We start from the raw sequence: 25,687 nt of genomic DNA, 5'->3' as shown, positions 1-25,687 counted from the left end.
AACAGAGATGTTCCACCCTCTGACTACTGATAATTTTAAAATGCTGATAATAAACTGCAAACCCTGCTCCAAGTGTTCTGAATGCCCTAATCCTAATATAACTATCATTCAATGTAATCTTAAAAGAAAATACACAAGCAAATGTCTTGTACTTGGGGTTTGAGCATTAAGGCCTGTGTCCCACTGTATTTTAGAACTGCTTTAGTAACCAAGGTATGTCTAAAAATACATTTTCTTCACTGCATCAGGTAAGGTTACTTTACAACCTTATAGTGAGGAATTTGGCGCTTCTTGCAGGGCCTTTGGGAAGCAAGCACTGCAAATCTGGGCCTGATAGCAATGATGGCAGAAAGCACAAGATGATATACCATAAGACGAATTTATTTTTCATTTTTTTTAAGTTGTCACAGAACTGTTTGCTGGTGTCTGCCTTGTTTCAGTGAGAAATGCTGCAAATACAGTTCAAAATATTGCAGCTGAACATCCAGCCAGGGAAAAACCACCGACCAGGAAATATACTACTATCAGCATCTCGCTACTGTGGGAATTAGCTGCAAGTCAGGGGCCTAGAGGGACATTGACATAAGCTGAGAGTTGCCATCCAATTCCCAACATCAGCCTCCAAGAGCTTTGCACATACATCTGCCCAGGCACCGCATAGAAGACTCCAGGTTTAAGTCACATGGCAACAGGATTTCAGCTGATTAAAGACACGCCTTCTTTTACCTTCTGCCTTCCCCCATTTTTTCACTGAAAGTAGAAACAGTAACTTCTGGTAAAGCATAGACTTAGAAATATTCTCTTACTGGCATAACAGTCTTCCTTATTAAAGGTTTGACTTTTAGTAGTTTTGTTCCTCTGTACGTGTCTGTGCCATCCTCTCCCAGACAGAGGAGCCCGTCTGTGGCAGACAAAAACAGGAACTTGTTCACCATGTTTCTGCAATGTTCCAACACCACCTGGTACCTTGCCTTGCCAAAATACACTTCATGAAGTCACTATTTTCAAAATACAGGGGAGTGTTATTTCTGGTGTATGCACTGATGGAGGGGCATGAGAGGAAGGACTATTTGAAATAGCTACATAGATTTTCTCCCCAGTTCGACCCTCAGTTATACCAAATATCAGTAGCCTAAATCCAAGAAATAAAGATTTTAAAAAATTAATATTTCCTTAAAAGTTGGGGAAAAAAATAAAGTTTACTAACAGATACCTGAATATGTAATTTGTCGTTTACTACATAATCTAATTTACAAAGGTGCTGTTAAGACTGAAAACAAGGTGGTGAAGAGATAGGCCCATGGGCTATATCACCCTCAGCAACTTGTAAAGCACCTACATTTAAAAGAGAGATGTATTGAAACATACAAAGGTAGTGTACAACTAAATTCCATTATACAGAAATATATTTCTGTAAATAGAAATAAGATGTCCTTTATTATAAATGATTATATATGATCAAACGTTCTCAAATTTAACAAATGTTTGTGTTGACATAAATTCTGAAATGTATCTTTCACCATACCACCAATGGATCACACTCCTGTGCAATGCTTCTGTTTTCATTTAGACAGGAAGACTAGCTGGGGGAAACAGGAGTTCTGCCTATCTGAGGAAAGGCTTCAAGGGATACTACAAAACTTCAGGCTTTTTACATTCTGCTTCAGGTGGCCTTTCCTCAAATGAGAATCCCAAGTTCAGTAAAAATGAGATTCCCAAGTTCAGTTCCTGTGTTTTCCCTGGTTGCATTTAATGTTTAAACTGAACTTTCAATTTGAAAATCTTCTAGCTGCTTTCACAGCAAATATTACCTCTGAAAGGATGAATAAGTGAGAAACTTGTTTATTGACTACTATATGATGACTTTGCTAAAGACTTTGGAAACACAGTTCCTCTGTTAACTAATGGATCCATCAATTCCACATAAACACCCTTCTTTGTGAGCGTAACTGAGGCAGAAAGTTGCGATTTGCATTTAAAGTGATCAGTAAGACTCCTCATGCAGATACAAAAAGTCAGGTTTTCAGAGACAGACAAGATCACAGCAAATTCATCCCAAAACTTGGGCAAATATTAAACATTTTACCTTGCCTTGGTGACGCTTTCAATATAAATAGTGTAACAGGACTGCTCCTTTTAGCACCATCAAGAAACCTTAATGACCTGCACATTGGAGAATTTATCAAAATGTTTCTACTATCCTGTTCCAAGCAGAAAAATAACAGCTTTCAAGTGCTGCATGTCTTATGGCAAGCATGTCACATTTTCAGACTGTCTACAGCACAGAGTGCAGAAACACAACAACTTGAGCAGCCCCACTCCCAGCACCCTTCGGGCCAGCCACGAGGGTTGCTATGTACACATTATTCACTTTCTCAGACATTCTTATGACAGGCTGTAATTAAAGGGCACGCTGGGAGGGAAGGAGGAGTAACATACTGCACCAGAATACCAAAAAAGATTGCTGTGACCAAGCGTTACCATGGTATAAATATTAACCATGCATACTCTGAATGAGTCAGAAGGAAAATAGAAGTTGGAGGAGAAATATCAACCAAATTTTGTAGTATTCATTCATTTCCACAAGATTATTTCCACACTTCACTTGTAAACTCATGGTACACAAACCTCTCAGGAATGCCAGTCTATTTTGCTGTGTGATTTCAGTCCAAGTGCTCACCTACACCTCTCTGAAAGCTCAACAGTCAGAGTGATCAGTCTGCAACTTTTTAAAGAATACTCTCCACATTCCACAACACAGATCCAGTACACAGTCATTTTTAGTCAGCTACTTCTTATATTAAAGGGTTCCAGATAAATGAAACAACACTTTAACATCATGGAAAAGATAGGAACCTAAGACCCCCCATATCAACAAAAGAGTGCCTAGTTCCCCATATCAACAAAAGATTGCCTAGTTGTTGCTTGTATTACCATACACTGAATGGAAGTTAAAAAAAAGAAAAAAAAAACCCATGCAAAACCATGTTTTGGTGCAAAAACATAGTAGCGGGCGGGAGGGGTGCAACATAGAACCAGCTGCTCTAACAAGATCAAGGGAAAATTCTCTACATGTAGACATGCCCAAAAGGGGAACACCTTCCATTCCATCAGTAAAAAAACACAGCACTAACTTAAAGGACTTATATGCAAAGATTTGAAAATAAGCTTAAACAAACAGGCATTTAATAGCTGGTTTCAGAGTAAGTTTTACCGAGAATGAAAGTAAGAGTAAACACTCAAATTTCTTCAAGTAATAAATTTTAAACACCTGTATTTTAAATTTTCCACCTAGAAATAATATACATTAAAAAAAACCCAGCTGAAAGTGAGTACTTGAAAATTAAAGGCAGTTGCAGATATTTAGCTGTTGTAACACAGCTAATTTATACTGAGCAAAATAAATGCAGTGCTCACATTATAGATAAATGGAATGTAAAATGAAAATACAGAAAGAAAACTATTTTTCACTCAACAGAAAATAAATGCTGTTATGGAACAGAAATATTTAATTCTGAAAGGAGGCACAACAGCTGGTATGTATATAAAAAAAGGAAGTATGAGTCTTTGTGGAGAATTCCATCTCCTCTCCCCAGGTCTATGGGTTGCCCTAGATCTTGAAAAATGGTCGAAGAAATACTTGAAAATGAAAAACATTTCTTTGTGATTTGTAGTACTTTTCCTAACACTACCCAAACTGCCAGTTTCTACTCAAACACTCCTGCAGCAGTCAGTCAGTCCATCCCACTCAAAGGCTGGTTCAGATACGGTTTAGAGGAAAGCAAAACATTGCTCCAGACACGCAGCATGGATATTGTAAATGCCAAATTCACCAGCATCATTCCGGCTGGTATATCCTAACACAAGGTCCTGAACATTTAACAAATATTTGTGGTTCATTATCATCTCTATTTCAGTTATCACTATTTCAGATTCTCTGAACTGGAATATCAGGAAACACAAAACTCCATCTCAGAGCTGAGAAACAGCTCCAGAAAGTGAAAATTTGATGTTATAATGCAGTAGCCCTAGGCAACACGGATACAACCTAATCCATGCAAGCTCCATCAAGGACAAGAGTACTCCTTCACAGGTGCAGTCCACTGTACTCTTGTCCTTGATGAGGACTACAACCATAGCCAAGACAGATGTCTGGAGAAACTCTGGAGCCTGACAGCACCACTCCAAGATTCAGGTTCACCTTTCTCCCACTTTTCCTGTCCTCCGAGATATCCCAGATGACTGAAAAGAGCTGACATCCTGCTTGCCAGCATCTCAGACATATTTTCATAGGTAAGGCCAAGGACTCCATGATACCTCATTCCAGAAGCATCCAAACCTCCGCACAGTAAGGCACACAGACAGGCCAAACAACTCATACATCAAATAACAACTAAAATTTCCAGTGACTGCTACCATTGGTCTCAGTAAAAAATTTAAAAAGAGGACCTATTTTGGAGTTCTATAATTAGCCTGTTTTCCTTGGCACTTACTTCAGAGGAAAAGGAACACTCAGATTCTGCTCCTAAGATCTTGCGTTTTCTCCCTTCCTCTTTCGTACCTGGCTGGAACAGTGAGAGATTCAGGTCATCACTGCTGGACCTGAGGCACTCATGGCACACTAAGCAAAGCCATGGTCTGGGGCAGAGATACAACAGCACAACACAACTCCTGGCTGGCAGCCCAAGTGTCTCTCCTGGGGTGTGTGGAGAGCATGTACTGGCAACAACAGCAGGGCAGCTTTCTCCCCATGAAGGAAAGCATGCATACATTACATGCCTTACAATAATATAAAGGGCTAAATTTATGGAATAAAATAAAAAAGACTTAACCATGTATCGGGGAGAGTTACAACCAGAAGGATTGTTGCTGATTAACTAAAAAAGTTTCAAACTTTTCAAAATACAAGCTTAATCTCTTCCTCTTTAAAGGCAACAAGGAGGCTCTGAGTCTGAATGCAGAACGGGGCCTTAACAAAACAAACATGAAAGAGCCACTCTGGGAATTATAAGAGGCCCCTCCATCCCTGCAAAGAGAAGAGTTTTCATTCCAATTGTTCAGTCACTTTTCTGCAGAAACTATTTAGAGGGAAACAGAGTCTAAAAGATGTATAGTGCAAACATCTCCAGAAGTTTATTGTCTAATTTCTGTTTACTTGCACACCAGAAATTTCATTAGGCCCTCCTAAATAAATATATTTGTCTTTAGAAGCACCTGTCCTTTATTATTCTATGCAACATCTTATCTTCAGATCACCCTATGAAGCTTCATAGGTATCTATTTGTGCTTTTAAGGCAAGTTTATAACCAAAGAAATCATGCAAGGACTTGCTTCTCTGGCAAGGGCTTTTAAAAAGGCCTGGGGAAGGCGACAATAAAATCACGCAAATTCATTAATAACAAGACACTTTAACCTATGTGTCTCAGTCTTCATATAAGAAGAAATGCACTTTTGACAGTGTGCTGGAAGAGAAAAAAATGCTATATCCTATTTTCATATAGAAAAAAATTTCTTTTTTCCAAGCTAAGAATACGTTATACAAAAAGAATTTTGAATTTGACCCCCTCCCTCTTGCCTTGAAAAGGGTCAGAAATATCTCATGGAAAATCAGAACTTCATGTCTTTGTTTTGGAGATAATTCATGTATTTTATCTATTAGCTATTACAATGTAATCACTACTTTGCTTCAGTAAATTACAGAAGTTGTCTAGACAATATATTTATAGCAGCATAACTTATCCAGACAAAAGCAATCTATGTAACAGTTAGAATTTCCAATTTAGAATTTATTTCCCAGCTATAAAGACAGATGTCTTTTAAGCTTTGACTTACAGCTTATCTGTCTGCTTCTAAACAAAACATAAGTTGTTAATTATTAGATAAAGTGTCCTGTATATTTTATTCTGTTATAGCATTTAGCTGACAATAAAGCATATATATTAAACCACTGAGGGAAACACATTTATTAAACAACCGTGTGACAGAAGTAGAAGCGTGCCACTGTCAAAATTAAATTGCTAGAGAATGATTTAGTGTCAGGTAAGGTATTTCTCCTGCTCTAAATTCAGTCAACATTGCAGTGCTCTATACAAAAGTTTGAAATGGAACAGATAATGGCATAGCACCTTAAAGATGACTGAAGGAGGGAAGATGAAGTAATGTCACTCTTCCATAAAAAGACCCAAAATAATCCCTGTCCTACATATGCATAACTATAATCCACCTTTTTACTTGCTGTATCTCTGACTTAGAAAGTGACAAAAATCAGGAGACATGTTATTTGCCCTAGACCAAAAAAGAAGCTACAATTGAACGATTATTGCCCATTTAACTATTATATTCCCAACTGTAATGATCTCTTGTCCACAATGGAATTTACAGGGTGCTTATCTGTCTATGGAGGTGGGAAAGGGGAATTCAATTCACTTAGGAGATGCCGCCATTTAACTATCCAAAAGTTAAATATCAAAATAGAATCTGACTGATGAACTCCAAAATAATGCCCTTTATGTGGAGGTTTCCTGCTGTTTTCAGAGACAAATATCTGCTCTGTTAACAAGTGCCCAGAAAAACCTAGAAGAAAGGCTGGCACCAAGTGAGAAGCAGGCTAAAGGAAGGAATATTCTCCAGAGAAGTGTGAGCCAAACGCCACCCACAATACCTCTTCTTCAATACCTTTATGCTGCTAATGGTGCATTCAGAAAGGCTCTTGAACATCAGCCAATATATTAATTTAATTTTAAGGGTTTCTAGCACCAATGGCTTACCATGCAGGATTACCCAGTTTTAATTCCATACTAAGGAAGTGTTCAACTAGAGCCAGAGCTGTCAGATCCAGAGGCACTATGAGACACTGCTGGCTTCCTTATCCTTTTGCTGGAACAGTGCTATGCTGAAGTTTTCGGTTTTCCCTCTCACATCTCATATTCTAGACTGCATTTTCTTTCCAATTTATATCTTTTCTCATCTGGCACTGAATCAAATGCAAAAAACAGAAACAGAAATGAAGTGCAAAAAGATTTTTTCTACAGGTCTGTTCAGTATACTTCACTTTGATTTTGAAAATATTTTTAAGTGATGCCAAATAGGCTGTTCATGTGAAGCACAATTGGAAGATTCAACCTTCTAATTATAAACAGTCCATAAACAACTAGTGTTTTTTTCACATTTACCCCTGCCTCTCAGTCCTACATAAATTTAAACTAAACATATAGCAGTGCCAATCTCCAAATTTTTAGTGGAGTAAATATCAGCAAACACTTCTGAAAAAAATCTCCTTTATGGCAGAAGGCACAATTTTTGGCTCATCCCATTTCATCTGGAAATACATACCTTTGTTTAGAAAATACACATTTAAAGTTGAGCATCTTATAACATGGACAAAAATTGGTTTTGTTTCCATGCATTCACCTTAAAATTTCGTCCTTTAATTGGATTACCTAGTAAAATTTAAAAGGTAATAACTATTGCTCTTGTCAAGCCTTGAGCTACACAGCTTGGGCGTGAAGAGTGGCACAGTTCTATGCAGCTGTGCAGAGTAAAACTGAAACTGGCCTTAAAAAATTATCCACAAAAAAGGTTTTATCTACACAGTCAAATTGAGGCTGGTTTTATATGTGCTTTAAGGGTGTGACAGAGGTGGTAAGTCCCAACCAGTATTCAGACTTTAGGATTGAATTAATTTGTGGTCAAACTGGTCAATCCAGTATTTTGTTGCTATTTAAAGCTCAAAACTCTTTAGTTAGGATTTCAAGAACTCTAAAAGCAAGTCAAGAGGCAAAGCAGCATTTCTTTATGGAAAGCTATAATATTGACAATTCTGGGTCAACATTGTCCCAGCTGCAGAAAATCTGGGTTTAGAGGATAAGACAGCACCTCCCACGTGACTGCAGTACTTGCACTTACTAAGCACACTGCAAGATTTCTTCAGCTGCATAGCAAAGGAAGCATTTCATGTTCATGTCAAAAATTTTGAAACATTAAAAAAAAAATGAACTTACCTGGATTCACATGCAAACCTGGATACTGATTACTGAAACTATGTGAGATATGGTTTACTGTCTCTTTCATGTCATCTCTGTTACTATTTAAGAAACCTGATACATATCACAAGTTTATTTTCTAAATGATGACATGCAGGTTAATAAAGGGGATTTCTCCATCTACTTAAAACTCCCTGCAAGAATTAAATGAACATCATGTGTTGGGCTGATGCTTCTGCTGGTCCTGACATGAAGACCTTTTAATGATTCACAGCCCTCCTTGTCATATCAGGGTTACAGTTCATGTCCTTTGTGTAAACAGCCTTAAGAAATGGGTGAACTAAAGGTAAGCCATAATTAAGAGCGTGTCTGAAAAAAAAAGACAACTTTCCTTCATCTGTGAGAATTATAGTGAAAGAAATACTTACCCAGTTTCACTTGTTACTCTGGCAGTTCTCAACACCATCAAATAATTATAGAAAGGAATTGGCAAGTTTGAATATTCTTCCTGTCTAGCTAAAGGCACTGACAATAAATTTACCATACAAAAGTTAGCAGTAAGGATCATTCTCCTCTTCACTAAGCACAACTGCAGGAACAAGTGATTCTAAAAAACTGGGCAATACTTTGTTTCTTACTAGTAGGAATATGAATTATATCTTTTTCCTTTGCACTTCATAACATATCCACCCCCAACCAACTCACCTTATGTGGCCTTCCTAACTCCACAAAAAGTAAATGCAAGCCAATTTTGAAAGATCTTACTGATGCACATTAGAAGTACCAATGTCATTTCTCTGACATGGTAAAAATAAAGATTTTAAAGCTGAACAAGGTAATGTTAAGCAATTTCATTTCAAAACATCAGCCTTCTCAGATGAGGACCACTTGAAGGGAAACGTCTTTGTCTAGAAACAGAAATGAGCAAAAACAAAAACACCACCCCAAATCCTGTCATCATACACAAAATTCTAATCTAAATTTTCCAGACTCTAGCATTTATTTTAGTCCTGCCATAGGCATGCTATTGACATATTTCTAAGGATAAAAACATACATTACAGCAATATACTTACAGCAGCTGTGTTCTTCACTGCATTGCCTACAATCACCACAACTCTTCCTTTAAAGCTCTGCAGTGTGGCAGTTGCTGGGCACTGGATGAGATCCCCTTCTGCAGTAAATGCTGAGGCAAAAGGGACATTGATGCTGCCAGAAATGTGGCCACGGTTAAAGCTTAGGACGAACAGTTAAGGAGGTCTGAAAGGCAGAGAAACCTGTGGAACATTAATAACTGCAGGATGAACCTGCTCTTCATCCTGGCTGCCATGATTCAACACCATTGGTCTTTTGTGATACAGTATTTTGACTAACCTTTTTTACTGTTTACTCATATGGAGAAAAACCTTCCGACACTACATATGAAAGAAAGCACAGAATAAAGAGCTGTTTGGTTCAAAAAGGACACAGCACAGCATTACAGAAAATGATCTGGCAAATTAAATACTTAGTGCTAAAGAGCCAGTATCCCTAATTTAGTGGAGTTCACTTCAACTCTAGTCAGCTAACAGGAGCCAAACACCAATAAGCAGCTAGAGCATCTCTTCTAAGGGCATTTTATGCAAAAAGAATGAAGTACTTAAAATGAGAACCAAAACTAAAGTGGGATTATCAGGAAATGTCCTCGAACTTCCTGTCAGCCCCCACTAGTCCTCTACTATTTTGATCCAAACTGAAATTCTAATGTATATGACCTCAGAATCCCAGACAATGAGCACTACATATATTATCTGCAGTCCCACTAAAAGCAAGTGTGTAATGGGTATTGAAAAGCAAACAACTCTGAGACATCATAGTTAGTTGTCTTTCAGTTTCAGAGGATGATCATTTAATGAGATTTTATAAACAAGTATTGAATGTGAATGTCTCTTAAATAAAAGTTAAGTTGGACTACTACTACCTACCTTTTTACGATTTTGAAAATGTACCATGACCATGACAAAACTCTGAATTACTTTCATAGACTGTACACATGCCTGGAACATTCTCCTTCTCCAGCTATAAGCAAAAACAGCTTTAAAGAGGTGGGAAAGAGCAAAGTTCTGCAAAAATATATACAATGTCAAATATTGAGATGAGTCACTCTATTATTGTACTTACAGAAAGCTAGTTAAATTTATAATTAAATCCCAGAATCCTACTAAAGAAAGGAGCTGCCTTAAATGGGGTAAGATTTAACTGACTTAGAGTAATACTAGCATTCGTTTCTCATTATTAATGTAACAGTTTTACTGTTATGATTATCATTATTGTAGTGTGGGAAAAGCATGGCTACATAAAAACATTTGAAGGAACAAAAGATGATCATGCACCATTCATTAATGGTGTTAGTTTATTTCTATTTTGAATGGGAAAATTATATCCCTCCTTCACTCCTCTGTGCCAATCCCATTTCCCCAACCCCATTTATAACCATGTAACTCCCACTGCTATTCGTCAGGTTCTGAAATGATCATCATTTAGAGAGAAAATGACTTCGGACAAATTTAGTTACTTAAACTACTGAGTACACTTAGAGAAACATGACCTAGTCTTTAAAAAAAGTTCTAATTGCTAAGACAATTAACAAAAAGGCCAGGATTTTGTGCCATGGACTGAGAGACCATAAATATGCAGCTATAACTTTCCAAACATGAATGGAAGCCTGCCAATATATCTGCTAACATGCCTAATGAAATAAGCTTTGGAAGAATTGTGGCCAACTGAAACAGTGCCTTGTGTATAACAGCTTTACATTTGAAAGTCTTCTGTTACAAAGCTATCTACTGGGAAAGAGGGCTGGTAGCTCTTGGCCTTGCAACATGAGATTCATTACAAAACAATCCCTCAGCTTTCATGCGGGTTGTATTATGAAATATGAAGCATGTTTGGTACTTGTTGGAAGTCCTCTCATGCTTTTCTCAAAGCAGTGAGAAAACAAAGTGAAAGCAAAGTTTAGCGTGACAGACATACATGGTGAAAAAGACTAAAACCAAAATAAACAAAATGATCTTACTTTTTAAACACCTCACAGTGGTCTGTCACATTTTAAAACACACACTACAGAAACATACAGTCTCATCCCCTCTTTGTTGAAATTTTGGGACAAACATAAAGCCTGTTTCCTTACTGTGAAAATGAACAGAACACTGAATGCAGTATTCTTATGGTTTCCCATATATTCCCATTTATTCCCCCTATATTCACAACTGCTGACAATTTGATAACTTTCTACATACCAGATATTTTCTTCAGCAAATGATATACTAACCAGTACACTCAAGGGCAATTTTACTACCTACCAGGCTGCCTTTTTAATGGCACTTTCTACCTGTTAATACCAGATGGTGTTAGGATATCAGTCCACCTATTATTTAAACGGCAGCACATTGCAGTCTACTATAAACTTCAAACATACCAAAACATCTATAGGAAGGACTACCCCCTTCCAAAAAGCAAACAATCCCAGTCCTGCACTACATTATTATTTGAAGAAACCAAACCCAAAGAATTAAAAAAATACTCCTTATGCAAAGAACTGTGTACTTGAAAAGGAACACATGAGTAAGGTGTAGACATGGCAGTGACCCTGGTAAAAATATACTTCCAAAACACCTTTAAGTCTTCTCTGATTATTAGATACTAGAGGACTTAAGTTAGCATGGTTACATGGCCGCATTACCTGACACAGCTAGAAGGCACTCAATAGGAATGAGTTTTCCACTGAGGGACTGGCAAAGCACATGAGCTATCAATTCTTCTCTATCTCCCTTCCATTTAACTGGAAAGCCTCACACCGTTCCAAAATATTGGTCATATTAAATGGGGAAGGTCTGCTGATAACACCTATTATAAAGAAAAATGTAGCATTAAAGCACTTGTGCTACTGGTACCAAGTGATTTCACTAAACCCACAACTTAAAATGGGAAAGGAAAAATACATTTTTTCCTATGCCCTGCTGAAAACCCCCCCCACCCTTCAGCTCTTCCACTCCACCTCTACCAGATCCCTCTCTTTCCATTATGTACCATTCTGACACATCAATGTGCAGACAATGAGGAAGTAATTGATACAAGCAGGATTTAGAAAGGCTGGCACTCTGATTTGAAGGATACTCTTCACTGTTACGGATGTCCACCACCAGCAGCTTTGGCTTGCTGGGCTTTGTTTTCTTTACAGGTGTTTTGGAATGACTAGGTCCTGTCAACTCACACAAGTCAATCAGATCTTCTGCTGAAATTCGTGGGGACACCTCTGCCTTCAGGTCATCCAACTTGATGGAGTCCCTAGACTTTAAAAGAAAAATATTAACATTAGAGGTGAAAGAAATAGAGATACAGGAGTTTTTTTTAACTTATACTTATTTGACCAGCTTCAAGTGTAACAACCTAGTTAGACAGAAACACGTATTTTTCTTGTAACTCTGAACTACTCAGAGTTTAATAATCAATACAGAAAAGCTCCAGAGCACAGCCAATCACAGCTCTATCTTTTGTTAGAAGTTATTAAAATGAATTTTTTTAAACAATTTGTGCAAATGATTTCAGTTTGTAATTTGTTAATGAGTTATGCACTGTGGCTGATGAGCTCACAACATCCACAGAACATTTCTTAGCATCAGGAATCAAGCAAATTGGCTAGAAAACACTTTCTGAAAAGACAAACTGAAAGGTCTCATGACTGGAGCAGAAAAGATGGCTAGCAACTGGCAGCTTGCCACAGAAACTGCAGGGACGTCTCTGAAAGATGCAGAGGTATCTAAACACCAGCATTATAACACCCGAAGTCCAAGCACAAATCAGAACATCAGAAATGTAAGATTTATATTGTATCTGGAAATATAGTAATTTCTTTTATTATCCAGAAAATTTGTCCTTAGTTTTGTGGGATGGGCGAATTATATATTTAATTAAAAAAATTATTCTGGGGACTGTGACAGATTATATGACACACCACCACACCCCTGGTAGTGTTCAAGCAACTGCATGATAACACAGTAATCTTATTACCTCATTTTTCATAAGAGAACATTCATTGTGAATTATCCCTGAAATATTTACAAGTACTAGAATTTCTACATTCTTAAAGAATATCACAGTAGCAATTTTTCTGCTTCTAAAAAATATTCCACTTCCGTTGTCTTGTTTTAGATTGCAGTAATCACACCAATACATTATTTGCTTATAGCCCATGATTCAAGAGTAGGACTCTGAAAAAAATTGAGGCATTACTAATTGTTATTAGTCCAACTGACTGGTGTTAGCCCTAGTTTGTTTTTTTTTTTAACATACTAGTTCCTCATCTAATCTGAGGACTATTCCAAATTTAGGGAATAGGCTAGACCAAACAGAGAGACATAGACTTTTTTTTTTTTTTAGTTATGTCCCAGACAGAAAAACCTCTGCTGTAAAGCAAATTATCCAAAAGCCCTCAAAATTACAAATAAAATCAGCAATTCTACTTCAGGGAATTTGACCTCACCAAACCACCTTTTCCATTGTATATAATAATATTCAAAACAGGAGTTACAATTTGCCAGTCTCAACAATCCCCTTTCAAGTTCAGAAAAATAAAGTCAAGATGCTTTATAATCAGAAAAAGACATGATTTCTGGATAATTTAGGATTTGTTTCAACAGAATAGTCAACACTCAAGGGAGACCTGTATCCATAAAAAAACCAGCGTGACAGGGCCCAGGCAATTCCCAGTTGCTGTCTAAAGCCACCTCCCTCCTGAATATCTGAATTTTCCCAGGAGGAGTCCAAGGAAATGAATTGCATTAAAAGGGAGAAGGAAGTAAAAAAGTCAAGCTCTTCTCACAAACTTCAGACTTGCCAAAGGAATTCAGCAGTCCCATGTCTAGGGGATTCACAGCAGAGACATTTGCAAGATCCAAGAAAAGCAGTAATGTAGAAAAAATACTGATTACATAAATACATCCTTGGCTGATACAGCTTAATTTGCCTGGTGACAAAGTGGCCGACATCGCTATACTCTGCTCAGACAACAGCTTCTGCCTCAGGACCATGTCTGGGGAGCAACACCAAGGAGGGAAGGGAAGCAAGTCTGCTGCAAAGAGTTCAGTCCTTAAAGCAGGTTCACATAATTACAGGTAACAGTAAACACTCGGATAATTAAGTCAGTGAAATTGGCTGAGATGACCCGATTAAAGTCTTCTGGAGAAACATTTACATTATGTTGGACTCTAATTACAAAACAACTTCCTACTTTTATTTATACAACTCTTGTCTATTCAGTTGTCCCATTCAGCTGATGGGATGAATGCCTCAGGAAAGACTGAAACCTCAAGAAAGCATGAAGTCTGCAGCAGAAAACAAACCAACCAAAACTCACCTAATCTGATATAAAAACATTTTCTCTTCATCTAAATGTACAAAGCCATTCAAAGTGTTTTACAGGTACACATTATCTGCCTGGCTAATAGGTTTTAATAACCAGGACAAGCATTCTTTCCCTTTAACTGGGTTGAAATTAAGGAGAACCACATTCAGCAATGAATTGTACAACCATCTTTGCTTTGACCTAGTATGTCCAGATCTGCCTCAATGGTAGATTCAGTGATACAACATCTCTATATAGGCTTTGAACAAAACTGAAGCTTCTGAACAGACATGCTGGAAATAGAATTGATGCAGCAATTCTTTCTTTAACAATATTTTATCTAATTATTTCCTTCAAATTGCGAAGTGAAATATATCCACGCTCTTATAAGATAATTTTGCTATTTACTAAAAAAAAAATTACATCATCTGCTGTATCTGGTAACAGCTATAATTCATCACAGCCATTTTCTCACAGGAATTTTCTAATGAACCATCAGTCTGCACAACCTAAACATGGCTAACATCAAGCTGTCAATCCTCCTAGCCCATCCTCACACCTCATCTTCATAACCACCATCCTGCTACAGATACTCTGAAACCGCAAGAAACTACTACAAAACTGGACTAAAGTTGAGGCAGTTCTTCAGGCCATCACATCCACTGAACAGACAAATCTAGCAGATTCTTCTGAACCTTTAACACCTTTCCCACTCCTCTACACACCAGTGTTGCAGCTGTTGCCTATCACCTCAGCCTACTCTCTTTACCTCAGTATGGACAAATAAGAGGAGATGTACAAGACAAAGGCTGACATTTTAGACAGGAGTCTTCACATTTGTCAGGACTATTTGCTACAATTCCCTGTTTAGGCTTTACTATATCATTGCAGACATTGCTTTCCATCTGTGAAGAACCAGAAGGAAAAGCAAGTGAAGGAAGGAAGAGGGTTCACTGTAAAACAAATCCTTTAAGTTAGGTTAGCTGCACTCAGAAAAAGTTTATGGCACTAATAGTCTCTTAGTAATTATTTACAAATACCCAACAAGTTGTGAACAGGGTGTAGTATGCAAATGAGATTTTGATTTCTGCTACATTAAGTGGCAGGTAGGCACATCTCAGGACAGCTGCTTGCAATATCCTGTTGAATTTATCATCTGTTATTTTTTTTTGTTTGTTTGTTTTAAACAAGGAAGGGAGCATAATGATTATCTCACAACCTAAAGTTCCCATGCTAGTAATACTCTACAGGGAGTACAAACAGGACAAATCAAAAAAAACCAACCAACCAAAAAAAAAAAAAAAACCAACCAAAAAAAAAACCAACCAAACAACAAACCAGGATAATCACTGGGAAAAACTTGAAAAAAACCTTAAAAGTTTATCACATTTATTTATAAAAAGCTCATTTCTTCCTTTCAACTATCTTCCTGCTGTGATCTATTTACTCTTTTCCAAGGCAGACATGGTACATACTTTCTAAAAAAACCCTCTCTCTTTCTTAAAAAAGGCTACAGCTCTTCATTAAGCACAGTGCCAGAAGGTAGTTAAAAGGCCAGTTACAAACTTGTGTTTTAGTGATTGTGTAAGAAACTGTATACTGACAATAGTACTGAAATTGAGAATTGCTCATATACAGAGCATACTCAAATACTTGCTGTCATTACTTAGGAAACACAAAAATGATCAGAGAGACACTAAAATTTTCACACACCCATATATGCACAAGTCTACAAGTGCTAAGATACTGAGCTTACTTCTTAAGTCGCTTTATCTGTCTTCCTGTAAAAAGAAACTTATTTTAGCATATTCTAACTACAAGCATGAATCTTGCTTTAGACTATTCAACTATAAGCAACTGTTTGTCAGGGAAGACTGCTTAAATCAGCAGGATGGCAATTAGCAGAAAGAGTACCTAAGCTGAAGTCTGAGGTCTCCTTGTCACCCAGAAGTTTTTCTGACAACACCTTACATTCTTTACTTTCAAAGTGCTTATTCTTCTCACCCCATTAATTTTCAAATAGGCCTGGGAATTTCTAATCCATATGCATTTACTGCACTTAATAAGAAGAAATAGGCATTAAGAATCCAATTTTTAAAAAATATTAGGAATTAAAGCTGCTTAGCCATTCTCAATTTGGAAGTCGAGTTTCAGAAAGATTAAAGCACTCCAGAACATGATGCTGGTACAATCACAGCTCCTATCTCTTTTCCCATTAGCCTGTAATCTCTTACAGGCACTTCATCGTGGCTATTAAATGAAGATATACACAGGGGTTTTTTTGAGAAAATAGCCAAGGATCTTTAGTTCTGCTGATAAACACAGAAGCTATAAAGGAACTTTCTAGCCATGGAAAGGATAGCTTTATCTGAGTAGATGCAGGGTTTCTCCCCTTTGTCTTTGAAGCTGGCAAAACTTAGTGCAGTTTATTTAATATACCAGGAACTTCAGTCTGGAAGCCAGTATAATTAAAATCTGGGGTTCAAGTAAAACACTCTATTCAAAGTATCAAGGTCCTTCATGAAGGAACATGTTTCAAGAAAGATGTCAATCCATATTTTTCAAACATATTTCTGAAATCAGTGTATGCATGTGCACAGAAGTAAGACTACAAAAACATTTTTTAAAAGCTTATAAGATAATGGTTTTAAGCTCTCCAGTCTCCCTCCCCACCATTTTTAGTAGAATTACTAGAAAAGGGTCATACAAAAAGGCTTCAGTGGTTTTTGATGTTCAATGCAACTGTTTACAAAGGAGGAACCGACAAAATTCCAGATTTTAAGAACTCTTTTCTACAATTTTTTAATACTTGAATGCCAATGTTCTGTACACAACCTCTCTAGCAAACTCATTCTTACACCTGGATTCAGTCCCCTGTAGCCATCATATTCTGCTCATCATATTTCCTAGTCAAGACATTGGTGCCTACTTTCCCTACACTCCCTCTCTCCCTCCACTTCCTATTTAAGTTCGCTCCACTTCCGCTTTGTAAGCTGTACTCTTCAGTCATTTCAGGCGTTTTCAGTCATTTACCACTGTGAAGCCTGTCAAAACATGCTGTTCAGGCTCTCCTTTAACTAATGGCTATTAAGATGAATACTGAATTTGAGTAATTGACAAAATCTTTGAGAATATGGACAGACAGATAGTTACTATGTGCTATTCACATACATCTTGGATTCCTGCACCATTCCACCCTTTTTAGAGACCTGGATTCAAGCTTTGTTGAACTATATGAAAACCATCATCAACAGAAACATTTATTCCTATAAGCCCAAAAGGTATTCATTCACATTTGCAGGATGGGCTCCATGACTAAACTTTGGTGCAGGCTCAACTTTACAACCAGTATGGATTCCCTCTTCTACTTATCCTGTCACACACATTTGATACTCAGATTTTGCACTCCTAATAATGTCAGAAGAGAAAATATATATACAGAGCTGTAACACTTTTACTAGTAGATTAAGATGGTGTTGACACCATCACAGAGGCCACCAGACAATTTGTACAAGGCTATGATCTGCAAGAAGACAGTGACAGGATCAGGCAGGAGAGCTGCATCCAGAAAGTCTTTTCTATTCTCCAACTGCACTTCCTAATAAAGTTAGATCATGATGACACTACATCCTGACTCAAGTGAGAGAACATACAGCATCTAGCCTGGCCTGAGGTGCACTAAGAAAGGAATCCTAAATTCAAGACTAGCCTAAGGCAGGCTCCTGTAGAGATGTATGTTGAGAAAAAGAATAGGGTAGGATAGAAAACTGAGGAATAGAGGGAAAAGACACCTTAGGCTGACAAAATACACCCCCTTCCCCCATCATGAAAACTGTGTTAATAACACAGTTACACAGCACTGTGCTCTAAGACCTAACTATCACAGCAGCAGTGTATGGCACACAGGAGCTGCTGCAAGCTAGAATTAGAGTTGCTGTGACTGTCAGGAGGTAGCTATAGCTGTGTACCTGGGCATGTCTGTGTGGGAGACAAACCATTGAGATCCTTCAGTCTACTACCCCTCCAAAACTTGACTTCAAAAATTTCTCCCAAACTCCACTGCTTCTAATGCTACAAGCACAGAAATAAAAAAAAATGTAACACCAAGTGGATAATTCCTCACTGCAGTATCTAATAGTGCTTATCAGAGGCTGAATGAAGCATTAAGCTATTTAGATCTGTGCTGGTCCTAAAGCATATTTCAACCCACTCAGTTGTTACTTCTCTTCTAAAGTAAATTTACATAAACACTGCACTGCTCTTTCATTTTCCCTTTTTTTAGATGCAGGCCACTATTTTTTTAAATCAAATACGGATTGTTTAACAAGGCATGAAATAAAACTGTCACTCAGGAAACTTTAGTTTGGCTTTGGTTGCCAAAAAGACCTATTTCCACTATAGCACTCCCTCTCAAAGATAAACTGAGTCAGTCACAAAATACATGAAAACAAACAAAAAAACAACTGTGTCTTCAGTCAGCCAGCCAGATTGCAAATCAGGACCACTAGAACCTGAAAAATTACTAAAACATGGAGGTGTGTAATTGTTCCCTAATATTCTCCTCAAATCTGATTTGAAAACAATTTCCAATTTGGGAAAAAAGATTTAAAAGAACATTTTTACAAGATGCAGAGAGAAAGAAACAGATAGATTTTTTTTTTTTTTAAATAATTAATTTTACTGGTACAATTACCCTTTCCACCTCTGCACATTCGTTAATCAGTCATGGAATCCCAATTGTGAGAGGTGTAAAAAGGTCAAATACACCCAGCTTTCAACTTCAAAGTGAGTATAATCACAAAGACTTGTGAGGAAGGACTAGTGAACAATCGGTGAATCCATAATCTGAGCCTAAGGCTGCAGCAGAGAGTGCTCTGGCTGTGCCAACTGCCCCTTTTACATTCAAAGCAGATGAACACACCCCAGGGAGAACTGAAGACCAAGTCTGTGCAAAACAAGCTTACAATCCTTAAAAATGATCTAGAGTGAGTGTCTCACAAACTACAGCAGTCTCGTACAAATAGCATTTACATCATTACAAACATACTCCTTTAATTCTGTCTCAGCTAAGCAGTACATTTGTTTCAATGAGTTTACATTCAATTCAAATAATTGCAATTTGTATTACAACTTAAAAAACACCACAATATTCATTAGAAACTTTAAAATTAACATTTAACATTAGTTATTTCCTAAGCTTTATATTTTGTATTTTATCCACTCCGGTAATTTAATGCCTCATCTTCTACCAGAAAAAGTCCTAAGACCATAGAAAATACATACAGATTTTCAAAACCAGTCAGAGTAGGCAACGTGCTAAATAAGGCTTCCTTTAAATAATTTTATCTGCAGGACCAAAGTTCTAGAAGCAGAGGTTTCCAGAACTTTTCACTCCTCACTTCCTGGTAGCTGCCTGCCTGGCTTATGAGTATCAAAAAACCTTTGAAAAGCTAACCAACAAACAGAGAACGTTTTGAAGTTTGCAACAATTCCTAAAGTATTTGCCAGAATGTGATGGGCTTATGACATGCCTAATTAAACAGTGATTTGTTTATTCACTCACTGGAGAGTGACATAAAAAGTGCATTTTAACCAACCCATCTAAAAAATGACACATAACCTCAGCTTCTCAGTCAAGCTGTTGGCAGCTACAACCAGAAAAACAGAAGCATCAAAGGCAAATGTAAAATAAATTGGAAGCACTAACTGAGATCCTGATCAGTTAATGCTTTGCACACTTTGAACTAAAGACAAATTCGAGTAAGACCCTTCTATTAAGTGTAAGAACAACAGAAGAGGAAAACAAACCCAAGATCCATACAAAAACAGAACATAAAAGAAACCTGAAATGGGTCGAGGCAGTCAGACGACCCTTTAGACAAAACATAAGTAACAGCCATTATGAATAGCATGAGCACCACACAGACATTTCTTAGCTTGTACACTGAAACAGAAGCGTTGGTGTACATTACTGACCGTGCTTCTTTCTGAAGAATAAATGGATTTACACACCAGTTATTTTATGGCTTAATATAAACCTAGCCAAAATATTTTATATCGACAAATACTTCTTAGGTGCACACAGGATCTCACAAGCAAGTGAGTGCTGTTAAATGACAAATAGGCCTGAATTCCCATCTGTAGGAAGTCTATCACACAAGCTATCCTTAAGGAAAGTTATCATCAGGAAACTTCGCTCATGCTATTCTGATAAAAACATGTTTTTCATATTTGTATTGTTTGATCAAGCCATTAAGTCATGTTGCTGCTCAGGTATTTCTACTACTTCATCAAAAACAAAAAGCTGAACTGGATTTTTGGCATTTAAATCAGTGCAAGGATCAATAATCATCGGGTAGACTTTTCTCCAGTTGAATATTTTCATTCCACAACATCTCTCAGGAACTCCCACTCTTGATAAGAGAACTGGGAGTAGAAGAACAAAGCAAAGCTGTAATTGTATCAGTCTCTGGATTTCCAAGAGTTCACCTGCCACACATGAGCAGATACTGATGCAACATTTTTCTCCTTTTAATTTAGAATTATGGAAGTAGCTGGAGAGCGTGCATGTCTACCATTTCTATAATAATGGAGACACAGATACAGCAGACAATTGTTATATTACAGTGTTATTTGTCTCTGTGACTCCTGGACATTCAGGAAAAATACTTCAGGAGCTTCCAGGGTATGAAAATAAGTTTCAGGAAGAGTAAGAAGAAAAAAATCATCCACGTACTGGTAAAGAAAAGTTACAGACACAAAGCTGAGTACGTTGTAGTGTAAATTTAGTAGTGAATTTAAAGGGTTTTTTCCATTGTTATTTTTTGACGTTTTATCTTTCTCAAAATAAACAATGCAAATCCACTTAAGATGCACATTCATTTTCTCTGAAACTATTTCCTGCTTGAGATTTTATCTCAGTAGAAATAAGCTTACTGGCTGAAAGAGTAAAAGATTAAGTAACACACAAGTCTAGGAGGAAAAAAGAGAGCACGCAAGCCTATTTACAAAGTGGCAAATAGATACTACTAAAATAAAAACTAAGAAATGCTAGTGATAAAAAGAGTCAAAACAGTTTTGTTTTACTGACTGCTGATTTAGGGAGAAAAAATGCACACCCAGAGGGAAAATACTACTCCTGTTATTATTAACCAAAGCACAGTAACATGCAGATACACACAAATATTTGAATAGCCAATAAAATGCACTTAGGAAACAAACTGAAGCAGCTTAGAAAGAAAATACAAATATTGAGGTAAGAGGCAGCTGGTGTTTACAATTAAAAACACTAAACATTTAATGTTTCAAGAAGTCATGAATTACCTTCAGAAGCAAACCAACAACTTTCTTCACAAAGAATTGTTTTGTACCCTACCCACTTTCAAATACAGAGGTGACCCACAAGTATAAAACTGGAGATAGAAATGTAGGGTAAAGTACTTGCCCAAAGAATAACCAACTAAATAGGTAAGGAAACAGCAAGACTATTTTTTTTAAGAGCTAAACTGGAGAGGAAGGACAATGGTGTTTTAGAAAATCCATTAAAGGGTACTGGATGTACTAAAGATTGAACTCGGATTTCACCCCTTTCAAGTAGATAAAAAGTATCCCCATGGCAGCAAAAACCAATAGACAACATGTTTGAAGAAAGAGATGGATAATTCCAGGATTAAGGCTAAAAAAGAACCCAAATGAAAACAAACCACACCACCTTTTTGTGTAGTGTATTTCACTAATATTTTCAATTTATTTTTTTATCAATATTGCTCTAATCCCTGAGAAGTGTCATTTTATGAAGACTGAGATCCAAAAGTACAGAACTGGTCACAAGTGAGAGGTAGCTCATTATGGACTCATGTTACATGGGACTTTCCAAGTTTGAACTACGGCTCCTGACTGAACCATAACATACTTGATTTGTATCTATTTGTCTCAAAATCTGACACAAAAAAATACAGTAAATGAGAGCAAACAACACATTTGCAGACTATAATTTAAGATATGAATAGTCTTTTTTGTGTCCAAGAGATTAGTTTCCTCTTTGCTTACATATTTCTGTATAGATCCCAGAATCTATATGGCTCTCCTATATATGATGAGCTAGAAAAACAAAATACAGGAGTAACCAAAAGATCCAATATACTTGTACTTCAAAAGACATTAAAGCTTCAGTCGCATTGCAGCAAATGAACAGGCCTTTGCTGTTAGGCAGAGTGAACTAGGAATGAAAGAGAAGGCGACAGAAGTTCTAGTATTTATTTATCTCCTCTTTAACATACCAAAACCACTGGCTTAATTTCTTGGAACTTGTGGGATGGATGAGCCTAATTACTGGCTTTATAAACAAACACAACTTCTGGTATGAAAATAAAAACACTATCAGGAAAAAAACACACAAAACATTTCTCAGAAAACGGAAGAATAACGAAAGAAACTTGCTTGATCTGAAATAAGGATATTTATCTCTGTTACAAATAAAAATCTTTTTGCTATTTATTAGTTCAGTAGACCAGTGCTGCTTTCTTGTCTCCCTCTTTGCTATATCTGAGTGCTTTGACCCTTGCCTGTACACATAAAGACACAAGCAAATGGCTAGAAATCAGAAGACTTGTTTTATTCACTCTTTTGTCATAACATTCAGAAAAGCCAGCACATACACAAAATCATTTTCACTGGTAGCACCGTCAGACATCTGACCAGACTGTCAAGAGAGACTGAATACTTTACTTGGAAGTTTTCTTGACCTGATGCATCAAAGCCCTGGGCAACACTGAACTCCTGAGTTCAGTGTTGGACATGTTTTCTGCAGGAATTGGTACCAGATGATCTTAGGAGGTCCTATCTGAATTAATCTATGAAAATGCAGCCCTTGGCTCCTTCAGAAAGCCTCTCTACCTCTCTATCTCGAGAGCAGTACAGCAGTTGTTGGGCTACAATTCCTGGATGACAACAACCAGTATTCCCCCCCAATTTAATTTTTCTTCCCTATTGCCTTTCTAGATCCACCTATTGTTTCTTAAATTCTGCACGATTGCAGTCCTGGATTTGTAGCTAAGGCTTCCAGAAATTACAATAGAAAAAAAAAAAATAAAAAAAACTAAAGTAAAGAACAAAAAACCAACTGATTATCAAACTCCAGTTTAAGGGCTAAAAGTAAAGATTCACTGAATCACAACAACATTTCTTAGTTTCCTAGTAGTTAGTAAAAAAAAAAAAAAAAGGAAAGACTAAAACTTAATGCAATTCACCAAATAGATAAAGCAGGTGTATATATACTTTTCCGTATTATTGGAATGTGCTCATGAATGAAACAATTGTAGGAGAATATGGAATGAAAAAAACCAAACAAAATAAAATTTAATTTTTAAGAGACTAACTGGATTTTTACTGTTGAGAGGAAGAAAAGGAATAATTTCAAATCACCAGCATTCAGACAGTGCAACTGACAAGAGAAACAGCAATTCGATTCTGCTAGAGAGAGAGGAGAAAAGTCTTTTTGCTAAACTGGGTATCTATTTAATGCAGATATTCTCTTAGTTACTAGCTACTCTTGGCCAAGATAAACATAAGCATAACTCACCTACTAAACTCTCAGAGTAACTTGTGGCATATGCTTTACCTGACATGCCAAGATTGAAACAGCAGCCAGAGCAGCCTGCATCACATTTTCTAGTTACCTATTTCTCACTAGCACACTGTTCTTTTTACTGCTTTTCTCCAATGATAAAGCCTGTTTGTAAATCTGCAGGGGAGCTGCGGACATTGCTGCATTGTTGTAACAGAACTGCAGAAGCAGGAGTTGGGAGAGACAGGAGAAACATGCAATCTGAATTATCTGAACAATTCTCCCCCCTCCAATTCCCAGGCTGCTTACAAGGTCACTTCGAGGAGCCTCCTGGTAGTCTGCAGAGAGGCAGGACAGGGAGCTCCTGGTGCCGCTGCCGTCGGCGGCCTGACGCGGGGGCTGCGCGTACTGCCGGTACGTGGCGCTCTTGGGAGTCCAGCGGAACAGGTTGATCGACTCGCGAACACAGCGTTCAATATCAATCTCTGGGAGGGATTTAAAGAAAAAACATGAAACGCAAAAGCAAAATATCAGTAAAGCCAAGTAACCCAGCTATGGCATTGCTAAATATACATATACCCATCTATACCTCTATCTCTCTCTGTTCCTTGCTCAAAGGAAATGTAGATCTCAAAAGCATTTTCCCGTTCAAAAAGAAAAGCACTCAGAGTTTTTTTTGTTACAAACTAGTAACGACATTTTAAGAATTAATCTATCCCCAGTTATATAGGAAAATGTGTTTAAGGGAAGCGCATCAGAACTTTAACCAATACAAAGTCAGGACAATAATTGAAGTCCAGTCACCGTAAGGCATCTTAAAGTCTTTGCAAGTCAGACTGTTGACTGTTGAATGCAAATCTGTGCAGTTCATCGAAAGTAGATGAACTGCACAAATATGTAGATTTCATACAGTGTACAGACATCAGGATTTTTTTGATTGACTGTCTATTTTTCAGTTAAATCTTATTAAGAGCCAGATTGAAAACTTTCAGCTATTGAATTTTGCATGGCCAGCTGTTTTGACAAACCTACATGTTATTTGTTTGCTGGAAAACAGGAGTTTTCAACATTAATTTGTGCTTGATGGGAAACATAATGGATCTTTTTAGAGAATTTAAAGACTTTTTTTAAACAAACAAACAAACAAACAAACAAACAATACAGTCCCAAACCTAACCAGACATTCCCAGTGAAACATCCTGGCTGAAAGAGTGAAGTACCATTGTGATAATATATTACTTGAAAGGAAAGCTGACACCTATCAAACGAGAAATATCCTAAAATAAGATGTGGTCAGTTAAAGAGTAGAAAAGTACAATGAAATACATGTGTAAAAGAAAAAAAAAGCAAACCTATTGGAAATACATTTTTTGCAACACTAAGCATCCTGCATGTATCTATCTTCTAACAAGACGTAACATAAAAGTAATTTACTCTTTTACCACTATTAAAGGACTGGTTGGTTTTACATCTCCTGTATGTGGTCTCATGAAGAGAAAAACAATCCTAGCTTGCATTTTATGATAAAACTGGCATAGCGCGACAGTCAAACAGCAGGGATATCAGCACTTCTTGTGTCTGTCCCATCTTGTAAGATTCATTACAACCGTCCAAATTTCGATTAAAGCATTAGCTTCTATGGAGAAAACAGAGGAATTGTAGCCAGGCTTTATCTGTATATCCCAAACAGATTTGATGCACTGCCATCAATCACTCATTGCCAACAGCAGATTTGATCCCTTGCCATCAATCTGGGAAC

General features: G+C 37.2%; 1 protein-coding gene across 4 annotated transcripts in view; it reads right to left on the bottom strand.

The window, feature by feature from the left end:
• Positions 1-25,687, bottom strand: part of TBCK (TBC1 domain containing kinase) — an 88,450-nt gene that overhangs the window by 2,491 nt on the left and 60,272 nt on the right. For all 4 annotated transcript variants that reach the window (XM_066186269.1, XM_066186268.1, XM_066186270.1 and 1 more), the window contains 3 exons: positions 24,238-24,413; positions 12,137-12,312; positions 9,058-9,217 (listed from right to left, as the gene is read on the bottom strand). In XM_066186269.1, the coding sequence (XP_066042366.1) occupies positions 9,058-9,217; positions 12,137-12,312; positions 24,238-24,413 (512 nt within the window). The remainder of the gene's footprint in view (positions 1-9,057; positions 9,218-12,136; positions 12,313-24,237; positions 24,414-25,687) is intronic.

Source organism: Chamaea fasciata, unplaced genomic scaffold, assembly GCF_029207755.1.
Source record: "Chamaea fasciata isolate MVZ Bird 193981 ecotype frontalis unplaced genomic scaffold, bChaFas1.0.hap1 SCAF_6, whole genome shotgun sequence".
Taxonomy (NCBI): Eukaryota; Metazoa; Chordata; class Aves; order Passeriformes; family Sylviidae; genus Chamaea; species Chamaea fasciata.
Note: the sequence above shows the minus strand (reverse complement) of the source record. Positions and strands in the feature narration are given on the sequence as shown.